Source organism: Myotis daubentonii, chromosome 1, assembly GCF_963259705.1.
Source record: "Myotis daubentonii chromosome 1, mMyoDau2.1, whole genome shotgun sequence".
NCBI lineage: Eukaryota > Metazoa > Chordata > Mammalia > Chiroptera > Vespertilionidae > Myotis > Myotis daubentonii.
In genome coordinates this window covers 59,772,998-59,786,091 of record NC_081840.1, presented here as the reverse complement: position 1 = coordinate 59,786,091, position 13,094 = coordinate 59,772,998, and the positions used below count along the sequence as shown (strand labels likewise).

At 44.6% G+C, this 13,094-nt stretch overlaps 1 protein-coding gene across 1 annotated transcript in view; it reads right to left on the bottom strand.

Moving 5' to 3' along the window:
• Positions 1 to 13,094, bottom strand: part of SHC4 (SHC adaptor protein 4) — a 118,518-nt gene that overhangs the window by 19,987 nt on the left and 85,437 nt on the right. The window contains exons 7-9 of the mRNA XM_059702104.1: positions 7,408 to 7,531; positions 5,721 to 5,892; positions 3,636 to 3,696 (exon numbers count right to left, since the gene is read on the bottom strand). Of these exons, the coding sequence (XP_059558087.1) occupies positions 3,636 to 3,696; positions 5,721 to 5,892; positions 7,408 to 7,531 (357 nt within the window). The remainder of the gene's footprint in view (positions 1 to 3,635; positions 3,697 to 5,720; positions 5,893 to 7,407; positions 7,532 to 13,094) is intronic.

Genomic DNA, 13,094 nt, shown 5'->3' with positions numbered 1-13,094 from the left:
TTAACCACTGAGCCACGCTGGCTGGGCCCCATCCCTTTCTTGACCTAACTTCCATTTATCTAGTAAGATTCTGCTCTGAATCCACCTCCTTTAGGAAGCCTTCCGGGAAGTTCCTCCCCTCCCCAGGCTGGGTAAGGAAGGTGCCACTCTCTGATACACTGAAGGCGTACTTGTCTGTCTTCCCCTTGAGACTACAAACTCCTTGAGTGCTTGAGGAGAGACTAGGATCCACTTATCGGTGCACCTTCTGCGTCCTCAATGTCTGGCCGAAAGCAGATGCTCAGAAGAAAAATGTCTGTCAGCTGAATGAGCAGATGACGGAGCGTCGACCCAGGCTGACCGCACCATGATCTAAAGACCCAGAGCCAGCCTTCGGCACAGGGCGCTGCTCGTCTGCCCCTCATGGCGCGCCGGCATGCGCTGACCACACCAAGTCTGCCATCCCACAGGCTGGCACAAAAGCGCCCATGTCCACACCCAGTCTCTCCTGAAAACTACCATTTTTTTTATTTCAAGTGTGCCATTATATTTATGTCAGCAATGTTGTCTTAAATTAAAAAAAAAAAAAAGATATCTCACCCTTTACCCAAATTTAAAATCTTTTTAGGGAGAAGCGTGTGGTTGATGAGAGCTTACCCACACCTGCCAGCCGCTATGCAGGCCAAAAGTCCTTTGTGCCAAGTACGACTGAGAACCACCCACCCAGCCCAAGAGGAGGTTTCTGGCAGAATATACTAGTAAGTACACACAGTGTGTACGCTGTAAGTACCAATGTTTATAGGTAGGGTTTGTGGGAATTTAACATCTTTTTGATTAAAAATATCCACATTCCCATTTTAAATTGAAGGTTGGGGGAACATTATTCTATTTTGCTAACTATTTCTTTCCATAAGGGAATTTATTATTAAGGATAGGGATATTTTATACATCTGGCAATAAATACAATTAACTCCTTCAACAACCAGAAGCCTATTGCAGTATTTATAATACACTGGGATTCAAGTTTTAAGTCAATATTTGAATAAATCAATGTCTTGGGAGGAAAAAGCCAAAACTTATTGAAAATATTTGTATAGGTATCTCCCAAATGCTTATGTATGAATCTCTGGGAAAAACCATAAAAATGTCTATTTGCTATTCTGGCAACTGCTATTAATTTGCTCACTGGTCAAGAACTTCAGATCACTTTTTAACATGTGTCCAATGCAGGCCCCAAGGTAGGAACACCTGATTCCTGTGTGTCTGTGGATGAAAGGATACGGAGTTAGGGGCGTCCGTCCTGCCACAATGGGAAGAACCACATCTGTCGTGGCCCCTGGAGCAGGGCTGACTCTTTCTAGCCCCATGGTCTCAGTGGCTGAGGTCTGGGGAAGTAGCTGCCTACTGTTCTGGTTCCCACTGGAAGTGAGGAACCTGCTTTTTAAAAGAAACAATGTTATAGCTCAGTGCTTGACCCACAGGACAGTAAAGAGGCATTGAGTGAATTGTTGAAGAAATCCTATATAATAAAAGCCTAATATGCTAAGTGTCTGGTCATCTATCTGTTCAACCAATCAAAGCATAATATGCTAATGATATGCTAAGGCTGCTCAACTGCTCGCTATGATGTGCACTGACCACCAGGGGGCAGACGCTTCGACTGGTACATTAGCTTGCTGCTGGGGTCCGGCCGATTGGGACTGTGATTGGGACTGAGTGCGATGGGCCAGACATGCCCTGGAGCCCTCCCGTGGTCCCTCCCCGCTGGCCAACCTCCCGTGTCCCTCCCTGGCCTGTATCGTGCACCGGTGGGTTCCCTTGGCCTGGCCTGCACCCTCTCACAATCTGGGACCCTTCAGGGGATGTCGGAGAGCCAGATTTGGCCTAACAGCAGAACAACCGTTCACTATGACATGCACTGACCACCAGGGGGCAGACGCTCAATGCAGAAGTTGCCCCCTGGTGGTCAGTGTGCTTCCACAGGGGGAGCACCGCTCAGCCAGAAGCTGGGCTCATGGCTGGTGAGAGCCTCTCCCATCTCCACAGCAGTGCTAAGGATGTCCGACTAATGGCTTATGCAGCCAAAGCCATCAGTCGGACATCCCCCAAGGTCTCCTGGACTGCAAGAGGGTGCAGGCCGGGCTGAGGGGCTCCCCCTAGCCCCTCTGAGTGCACAAATTTCATGCACTGGGCCTCTAGTGAAGACTATAAAATGAGATCAAGGCAGAGCATGGAGACAATTTCAGGGAGCTTCAGCACAGGTGGAAAATGGGGTCCTTAGGTGAGGGGTTTCCATAGAAAGGGAAAGGAGGGAAGGAGGGAGCAATTATAGCTCACAGGGAGCATAGTTTTATTTATTTTTAAATCTCCACCCAAGGATATTTTTTCCCATTGATTTTTAGAGAGAGTGGAAGGAAGGGGGAGAGACAGAGAGAGAGAAACATCTATGTGAGAGAGACATGCACCCCAACCAGAGCCAGGGATGGAGCCTGCAACTAAGGTACATGTCCTTGATTGGAACTGAACCTGAACCCTTCAGTCCATGGGCCGATGCTCTATCCACTGAGCCAAACTGGTTGGAGCAGGGAGCATAGTTTTAAAAAGACATTTACCATTCATCTAATTTGTTTTAGTCAGATCATTAAGAATTCCTTTAAAAATTTAAATAACTTTAAAGAATAGCATGAAATTTTAATTTCTATCAAAAGAAGCCATACTTTTGAAGAATTTTAATTACTGCATTACTCACTACTCCTATTATTTTTTCAGGTTGGAGGAAGGTGGTAATCATAGCTGTACCCAAAACAATAAATCCTCATGCTTTCCCTACTGCATAAAAATAATAAAATTAATAGATTACATTGGCATAATTCCATCAGAAATACCAAAGTATCCTTGGGAGTGCCTACCTTCTACAGGACAAGTTCCTGCTAATTTCCTTAGCATCCCTACGTGTGGTCATCCAGCTCTACCCTCCCCTGTACTATTTTCACTGTCCAGTTATCTCCCCTGTAAAGCTGCAACACTTTCCTTCCCAAATGAGTACATTAATGGATAAATACTTTCAACCATTTATAAGAATGAAACGACTACCTGTCAGTATACCTTGTTTTTATGAAAATAGTTTCCAATCTGAGAGTGGATGCCCTGCACCTGTGCTGTGGAAAAGCTGCGCCCTATGTCAATAACCACAAGCAGTCATCAGACATTTAACACCCCAGCAAGTCTGGGGTGGGTGAGACCAGGATCAGGACTCACATTTCAGATTTCTCTTTGTTCCCTTAGCCAAGCAGAAATAAAGGTTTTCTCTTAATCCTGGTGGACTTGACAAGCACTCATTTTCACATTCACCTACTGCCTGACCTTTGAAGTGGGAGTCAGAGAAAGCACCTTTCCAGTGCGAGCCTTTGTGCCGGAGCAGTGAGAGGCCCCGTGAGGGAGGAGGACAGTGCGGTAGAGGGAGAAACACGACCCTCCCCAGGGACCTGCCTGCGGCCTCCTGGGTCTCTCAGAACTCGGAGGCCTGTAGCTGAGGCAGTATGTGTTCAGAATATGCACCTGCCTTTCCCATCAAGTGTTACAGCAAGGCCTACACATGACCACGTGACATAAAGGAGTAGGGAGAGTGGCAGATGGGGAAGGGCGACTGTACCTACCGATTGCCCTGCTTTGCTCCAAACAGTTCTCATAGACACTGCTGCAGTTGGAGTTCCCAGGCTGCAGGGACAACAGATCGTGAGACATTTACAATCACAGACATTTACAATCCATTTCTGAACTTCCCCAAAATAAACTAAGCAGGAATAACACTCCCAGCAGACTACAGCAGACAACTTCACCTTCTGATACAGGAAGTGCCTGGCAGGTGAAAAAAGGAAACTGGGGTTTGGGGTGAGGAGTGTAGACTCCTTTCCATAGTGCGTTGTTGGGAGCTGCAGAGACGGGGTGAGGGTCGTCACAGCTGCCACCACCAGGCGCACCCTGAGGGCACTGCTTCTGCTGGGAGGTCACATTCCAGGACTCAGTCCAAGGCTCAGCGAGAAGGTGTGATTTCCAGGACACTTGTCTAAACACCAGCCACTTGGCAAACCTCTATCTAACCGTGCATGGCAGACCACAGCCCTACTCCGCTGGGGCTGGTGCCAGGCTCACTTTCACTTAAACATCTCGCGCTCGCTTCATAATGGGATGGGATCCAGGGATGCCTTCGAGAAGGGGTGTCTGTGCTTTAGGAAGATAACCCAGCCGTTTCGTGCGGGAGCGTTTGGGGGCATGAAATTAGAGATAAAGGGGCTTCCAGAGTCATCCAGGCAGGTGAAGACCAGAACTTAGAAAGATGTGCTAGGAATGGAAAAGGTTGGGTATATTCAAAAGACATAGAATCCCAGGTCTCTAAGATGAGTTGCTATAGGGCTCAATGTGTGAGGAAAACAAAAAACTGTAGATTATTGAAAGGGTGGCAATGCCATTCTTTAACACGAGTAAATCAGTAGAGGATTGTGGCTTGGAGTCCAGGAGAAAACGCTCAGTTCAGTCTTGATATAAACCAGCAACTTCATGCCTGTGGCATCACACAGCCGAGGGAGGTAAGAGCTGGGAGAAGAAGCTGGAGGAATACATACATAGGTGTCAGGCCACAGGAGAAACCGGGCCAGGGCAGCGCATTGGAGAGCGCCTCCCTGGTGGTGAGGCGGGGGCTTGGCTTCCCAGGGGAGGGGATGCAAGAATACAAGACAGAAAAAGAAAAGATGCAACTTACTTTGGAAATGCATCAAAAATAAGATGGATGGATGGTGGAGAATAGATGGCTACATAGGATGACAGAGCAAATATAGTAAAATGTTAATTGTAGAATCTAGATGGTGAGTCGATGAGTGTTCGTCGTATAATTCTTTCAACTTTTCTGTATGTTTGAAAATGTTCATAATAAAATTTGGAAAGCCAAACAAAAGGAAGAAAAACGGCAACTAGAGATGTGGGATCAGTATCACACAATGGAAATGTTTTAGAAGCTAACAGACGAGGTCTAAGAAAACACAAGGCAGCCAACACGTATCAAATGCTGGAGACAAATTCAGAATACTGGAGAAGGAAGTAGATTTAGCAATTAAACCACTGGGGACTAAAAAAATAATAATAATTGGTGACTACTGTAAAAGTAATTTCTCTCAAGTTGTCAAGTGGAGTTCAGATCTTAAAAGTATAGGTAAAGATACTTGTTTTTCTTTTTTTCTAGACGTTTGTGGGTTAAAGAAAGAGAAGGAGGTGAGACATTATTAGTTGGGTTGGAGGAGTCCAAGTTTATGTGCAGACAGAAGGGAAAGAACTGGTAGACAGAGAGAGATAGAGGTTGATGACAGAACAAGGACACAGAGTTGGTAGGATGGGTGGGTGGGATCAGGAGCCCAAGGGAAAGACTAGCTGTGGAGATGGTACTAAGGAAGAGAGGCAAGGAGAACGTCGGAAGACTTGGAGACGGGAGAGGGTGAAGTTGAGGATAATGTGTTGGACCGCCCTGGGGTTCCAGTGAAGTGAGATGTGAGGTCAGCTGCTGAGGCTGAGGTTGGGAATTGGAGTAAAAATGATCTACTCCAGGCCCTGTCAATGATTCACTCTCTGGCTCAGTACTGAGGAAGATGATATTTTCTCTAAATTAGCATTTGGAAACCCACAAATTAAACTCTCTAGTGATAAGGACAGAATCACTTTGCTAGTTCCAATCATAATAAAACGTTACTTACCAAATAGCACAACTTTTCACACCGTATAGGGCAGTAAGCCATCTGTTCTGTGGCTTGAACTCTGACCCGCACGTCTGAAACACCACCCATGGGTGGCTGCTTTCCTGGTATTTCATTGTAATACTCATGATCGTCTCTCTCGTCCGCATGGCTGTCAATATGGACCTCCTCACTGTAAGGCAAAAAAGAATCCCCAAGAGGCTGGGCGGGAATTCAAATGCTGTAGGGGATGCAGATGGGTCAGAACAACGCAAATCATCCTGGAAAACGCTGCATTCACGTTGTAACTTTACAGATGTGCTTAAACGATGTCAAACATCTGGATGGAAGCAACCAGATGGCTGAGTTGTTTAGATTTCCATGGACAATTAAACTGGGATAAGCCAACCAAAGTGACAAGGGTGATGCTTTTATGTCTCCCTTCCAGCCCAGGAAAAAAAAAAAAATGAACTCACTGAATGTAAGACATTTTTGTCAATGGTATATAAAAATACAAAGTGTTCCCGGGTACCTCCAGCATGCTTTGTACCATTTCACAAATGCTTTGCTCAAAGGAAATGTAGATATTGGGCAGAGGGCCTGGCCCAGTTTAGTAAACCAAGAGGAAAATAATTAAAAAGCTCTAGCCAGCTACCTTGTCTGCATAAGGCTGCAGGAGTATGTGGGATTCATAAATAAATATCAGAACCATATGTGGCAAGAGGGCAGATTGATGTAAACATGCATTGTTTTTAAAAATGAAACAGGGCAAGAAAACAAATGTACTTTCCTTCCAAATTGGAATTAGTAAAAGTTTCTTATGGAAAAGAATAAATCAAGTCCTTTTGGATTGAACCGATTCCACTGACAACACACACAGTTTTGTTGGGCTCCTTACATGTCAACACAGTGACAGCACTAAGGCTGTAAGAGCTCCCCTGGGAGAAATTCAACATCTGCACCTTCTGATAACCATCTCTCCTTTGCTGCCCTCAACCACCTCATAAAGGGTGAGCTCCAAACAAAGTGTTTGTTGAAACCCAAAATGACAAATTATGGGGAGAGATGCATTTAAAAGTGCCCAAGAGTTTTGTTTCTCAGGTGTGAATTCTGCGAGCCGAGGTCCTCACCGCATTCGCATTACACAGGCCTGAACGCATTCGGCTTTCACTGCAGCCTTTCTGTGCCTGAGACAGAACAACCAGACCCTTGCTTGGGTCACGGTGTATGTCACCCAGACACCATTTAGCTGGAGCTGACCTATTTACACTGCAAACCAACAACCCAACAGGAATTCCTGCAATAGACACTTGACTCTTACTATTTTGCTCTTCTTTCTCAATGTATTTTGTTTTTACTGATATGCTAGGGCTTTGGGGTTGAAATAAATCTGAGAAATCTGTTGATGTTTATTATTTTATGATGCTACTTAATTAATTCATAGTGCTGTGTAACATCAGAGAAACATGGCTGATCCCTTCTGGCTTTTAGTTTCTTCTTTCATTTTGTTAGAAACCAAGGAGAAATATCTGGACAAATATGAATGGAAGAAAAACGGAAAATGTTACTAGTAGTTTGTACTGACACTGTGCCCATTTGTAAGAAAAAAAAAAATTACTAATTCCATTAGTCAATTTTAAAATGCCCTATTCATTTTAAAATGAAACAAAATATAGTAAGTCAAATAATTATAGAACTGTTGGCTGACCTTTCACAGGAAGTACTCAAAGAAGGGTTTTTCAAATATTGTTTAAACCGGAGCTCAAAAGCCTGCCCTATGGTAGTTATGACATCTTGGGCCATTCCATTGCGGCATTCCAATATGTGGCAAGCTGCAAAAGGATATACAAAAAAATTATAACAAATTTTCAATAAGATTATATAAAGTCAAAATATTTCCAGAATATGGCCTGGTAATTGAATAAACAGGAGGAGCTACAAGCTCTTTTCAGCTCTGAAGTGGTATAACAAGACCTCATATTTCATACGTATCCGAGAGCAGAAACATGAGGTTTGGAATTGGAGTAAATTTCAATTCCCAACCTAGCCTCTCCTAATGAGATAGTCATGAACAAAAGGCTGACACTGCATAGTCTATATCTAAATATCTCAAAACACAAATTTCGGTCTCAAGGCAGGTATTTTGGGCTCACATTTTCATAAAAGTAGGACGATTTTGACGAATACTCAAGGTCAGTGTTAGCTCTGGAATTCAATACAGGAAAGGCTTAGGACAGCAATCCGCAGGGAAGATGGGGTTTTCAGCCTTGTCTTGGCATGGGATGCCACAGAAGATTGACCAAAGGTAACTTTCCAAACCTCCCCACCCCTCTCCCCCAAAAGAGATATGAACAACTAGTGAAGACAGAGGCTTTAGGAATACCCCCTCCTCTAGCCAACCCTTTGCCCTGCTGCTGCCAGTGATGGTCTGGAATCCCCATCACTGAACCCTACGGAAAAACTTCCTCCAAAAAGCATCAGAATGAAGAGTTTGTGAAGATGGCATTATTAGAATATAGTACAAGTTTTAGTAGACACCTTCTCTGAGAAGCAGTTCCTGGGAAAGGCTAGTTTTCACAAGCAAATTAGAGAAGTCAGTCGTGAAGGGGGCTGCTGCCGGAATGCCACCAACAAAGGAGCCCATGTTCAGGGGCTGGAGATCCCTCTCCCCTCCATCAGGGGCTGGAGGTCACTCTCCCCTCCATCAGGGGCTGGAGGTCACTCTCCCCTCCATCAGGAGCTGGAGATCCCTCTCCCCTCCATCAGGGGCTGGAGATCCCTCTCCCCTCCATCAGGGGCTGGAGATCCCTCTCCCCTCCATCAGGGGCTGGAGGTCACTCTCCCCTCCATCAGGGGCTGGAGGTCACTCTCCCCTCCATCAAGAATACCACCCCAGCCTTGGTGAGAGGTCGGCGTCATGCTTAAGGCCTTGCAATATGAAGGTTTCATTGAATTTGAGGTTTCATAAGAATGGCTTAGAAAGAGCCCAAGGATGACTTCAAGATAGAGGCAATGTCTCGTGAGAAATTTTTTAAGATATATATTGGTTAGTATAGCCGGAACAATTGCGGAAAAGCTTGATAACGGTTAAATGGGTACAAGAATGTTGTAAAAACTGTCAGCTGCTCTCTGAGAATAGGAAAGGAGAGTGCACAGGGGATCGGGTTAGATACTGGGGAAGCATCGTAGGTCCTGGGAACCCTAAAACCAACCCTGGGAGAATGAGAGAATGACTAAAGGGGACACGGGAGGAGAGGAGAGATGCCCGACTTTATGGAAGGGCTTAACTGTGTTGACGTGGAAGCCGGATTTTATGCTTTGCATTGTCTTGGAAAGAATGTTGAATTCACTTAAAGTAAGAGGCAACTCATTCACCTGTGTTTGAACTTGCAGAGTCTATAATAGTAGGTTATGGTAGAACCTATACTGGTGTTTCTTAGCGAAGCGTTGATAATCATGTCAAGAAATGTCAGATGTTGCCCTCACCATTTTGGCTCAATGGATAGAGCAGTGATGGCGAACCTATGACACGCGTGTCAGAAGTGACACGCAAACTCATTTTTTGGTTGATTTTTCTTTGTTAAATGGCATTTAAATATATAAAATAAATATCAAAAATATAAGTCTTTGTTTTACTATGGTTGCAAATATCAAAAAATTTCTATATGTGACACGACACCAGAGTTAAGTTAGGGTTTTTCAAAATGCTGACACATCGAGCTCAAAAGGTTCGCCATTACTGAGATAGAGCATTGGCTTGTGGACTAAAGGGTCCCAGGTTTGATTCTGGTCATTAGCACATGCCCAGGTTGCAGGCTTGATCCCCAGTGGGGGGCATGCAGGAAGCAGTCAATGAATGATTCTCATCATTGATGTTTCTATCTCTCTCTCCCTCTCCCTTTCTCTCTGAAATCAATAAAAAAATATTTTTTAAAAAGAGAAATGTCAGATAATTGTCATTTTAGGTTAGTTTGACATTTATTTAAAGGATTTATGTCTTTGAATACTTTTGGAAGGGATGGGGGGCAGGGTGCTATTACAAAATCAAACAACGCTCAGGTGTCAAATCCCCAAGAGTTATTGATCATTTCTTATAAAGTTGTCCCTTTAAAGAGCAACCTGGATCCTGAAGTAGACTAGGAGCTATTTACAATTTTGAAAACACAATTGAGAATATCTATAAATTTATATCCTTTCTACCAAAGGAAAACGTTTGATCTATCTTTAGACTGACATTTTATGGCCCCTTCTTTTTCTCTACAGTAGCTTCACATAGCGACCAATGCGTGTTTCAAAAATACGTTTTGATGGAATAAATTCTGATTTCCCTGAATCACATAAATAATTCTACTGTGAGAAATTGTCTCCACTTTTCTTAAAATAAGACCTACAATGAGCCCCAATAGTGGGGCAGGTCCTTCCAGCACGGAGTGGTGCAAGTGCCTGCATGATCTTTGGGGGATGCTCTCCTCCTTCCTGGTCAGGCCTCACAGCCTCAAACCTACCAAGTGCCCTTGGAGATGTAGCCTCTAGCTGAGCCGGAAAAAAGGTGTGCTACATTGTGATTAAAAAAAAGGTAATTCATTTGAATTTTTTTTTGTTTTTCACTTCATAAATTCTTTGTCCAATTAAACATGAAGACCAGAAAACATATGGAAATGGAGACAAAAATTTTTGTAATTTTATTATTTCTTAGAATCAAGCAGATATCTAGAGATAAACATGGGGAAGATAATGAGAGAGGCAGAAAATTCAAACATACATGAACGAATTAATGAAAGGGGGAAGGAAGGAAGGAAGGAAGGAAGGAAGGAAGGAAGGAAGGAAGGAAGGAAGGAAGGAAGGGAGGAAGGAAGGAAGGAAAGGAGGGAGGGAGGGAGGAGGAAAGAATGTAGGGAGGAAGGAAAGGAGGGTGACTAAAGCGTGCCTCCCATGAGAAGATGAGAGAACAAGGATGGTTAAAAGAACTCTACGAAAAGATTCAGATCCAAGTTCAGGTTCCGATTACACTACAATCTGTGTGACCCCAAATAAGCTGCTCTACAGCAAGGCCCTCACCTGCGCGGCAGGGCGCTGGGGGATCTCTGAAGTCCCTGCTGCTTTATAGGAATTGCACCCTTCCTGGGACGCAGTCCCTTACACCCTCTGCGGAGCAGGGCGAGGCACGTGGGGCACTCAGGAATGAATGCATCAACCCACCCCACCGCGTCCTCCACCACTTCTCTTATACCGCTAATGTCTCATGTCTCTCAACTTTTCTCGTTCTGATACGTTGAGGGTTTGGTCCTGTTCCCAGGCTGAGGCTACCAACCTAAGAGTCTGCTTCACTTTGGATAACCTTGCTGTGGCCATATTACTTTTTTGAGAAGATTAAACAGAAAGAAAGAAAACCAGTGGTGCCTGTCTCCATGAGAGAAACAGCACTGGACCAAGAGGCTGGCCTGTGCAGAAGTCCGGTGCCACCTCAGCACTTCAGGGAACACACACGTCTTGGTGGCGCTCCTGCTGACAGGACATGCTGCTCTGTGGATATGGTCTTGGCTCTTTTTTAAGCTGGTCATGGGCCAGAATAGGGACGGGCTTTAAATCACATACAAATATGCCCACTTGCCCTAACCAGTTTGGCTCAGTGGATAGAGCATCGGCCTGCGGACTGAAAGGTCCCAGGTTCGATTCCGGTCAAGGGCATGTACCTTGGTTGCGGGCACATCCCCAGTAGGGGGTGTGCAGGAGGCAGCTGGTCGATGTTTCTCTCTCATCGATGTTTCTGGCTCTCTATCCCTCTCCCTTCCTCTCTGTAAAAAATCAATAAAAAATATTTTTAAAAAATATTTAAAAAAACACAAAAAACAAATATGCCCACTTTCCAGGGTGAGACAGGCCTCCAAAAGCTCAGATAAGCGGCCAGTTTGGCCAAGAATTGCCCAGTCTTTAGCTAATGGAAGGAAGAAAGACAAGCCTATAAAAAGTCCCAATTCCCAGAAAAGAATTTTCCAGTGATCTGATAACTTTGCTTGGAGGCCTGAGCTTTGATCTCCTTGACCGGAATCAGATGCAAACCTGGGTTCTTTTCACTCCACTGGCAGCCAGATAGACGCTGGGGTATCAGGTACTATATTAAGTAAAATTTAAAAAAATCTTAGGTTCATTTTCTTTTGTCTTTTACTTTGGGTTTCCTAATGAGATAGTCGTGAACAAAAGGCTGATGCTATTCTTTGAGGATAGCAGGGCATTCTTTCCTGATTTATATTTGTTTTTAATACACAAGGTTTTGGGGGTTGTTTCTGGGGGTTTTTTGTTGTTACTAGAAAACAAGAAATTGAAAAGTGCAGCTCCTCAGATTAACCACCAGATGGTGCTGTGGGGTCGAAGCATGGGGTCCACCATCTCTATCAAAGAAACCAGCCTGCAGAAGCAAGCCAGTCAGTCCGTACTCAACTAATGTGAGCAGGGCAGTAGTGCATGTATTTTTGTAACTATAAACATAAACCTAAATAACTGGGTTAAGTTAAATTGGTTTTACTATCTTTCTTTCTTTCTTTTTTTAACTTTCTTCAGAGACTCAGAACCATGGCCTTACTATATGGGCAGGTACTCCAGGTAAACTGGGGCCTCTTCACAGACTAGATCCAGAGAAAATGTTAACTCTCCTGGAAGAGACTTCCTCATTTGTGGCAATTACAGGGGCAGGCTGTATTAGTCACTAAGCAAACTCAAAACATTCTTACTGGAACTTACCTTATCTACAGAAAAGGTCTTTTATAAAATGAGGAGCTCACCGAAGGGCCCTAGCCAAGACGGAAAAAAAAGTGGCAACTGCCCCGACTTGCATGCACTAATGCTAAAAGTGAACCACGCAAGCAGGAGACAGTGGGGACATTCCAGATTATGAGCATGAAGCCAGTCTCCTCTGCCCAGCTCTACTTCCTATCAGCCACGTGCTCATCCCTGAGGCCCGGCTCCTGCTGCTACCAGTCCACTGACATCATGCTTCCCAGGTGACCATGGCCTGTTAATGCTGGCCTGAATGGCATTTTCCACCTTCATCCATTCATACTTTCAGTATGAGACATTCCAGAGTGTCCTCTCCCAGAGAACCTTGTTCTTCCTCCTTCGTTGCTACTCCTCTCCTGGTTTTCTCCCCTCCCCTGACTACTCCTCTGACTCTCCACTGTCCCTCTGCTTTCTCTCGCTCCCTGACACCCTGTGCCTCTTCTTCCTGGTTCTTCCTTTGGTGACCTCACTCATCCTTAGAGCAAAGAAGTCATAGTTTTTCCAAGCTCCTACAGAAGGCATAACTCATATTCTCTCTGTGGTGTTTCCTCTCTCTCTCTCTCTCTCTCTCTGCCTGCTTCTACCCACCACTATCACCCTCTCACCCCCAGGATTCTCCTG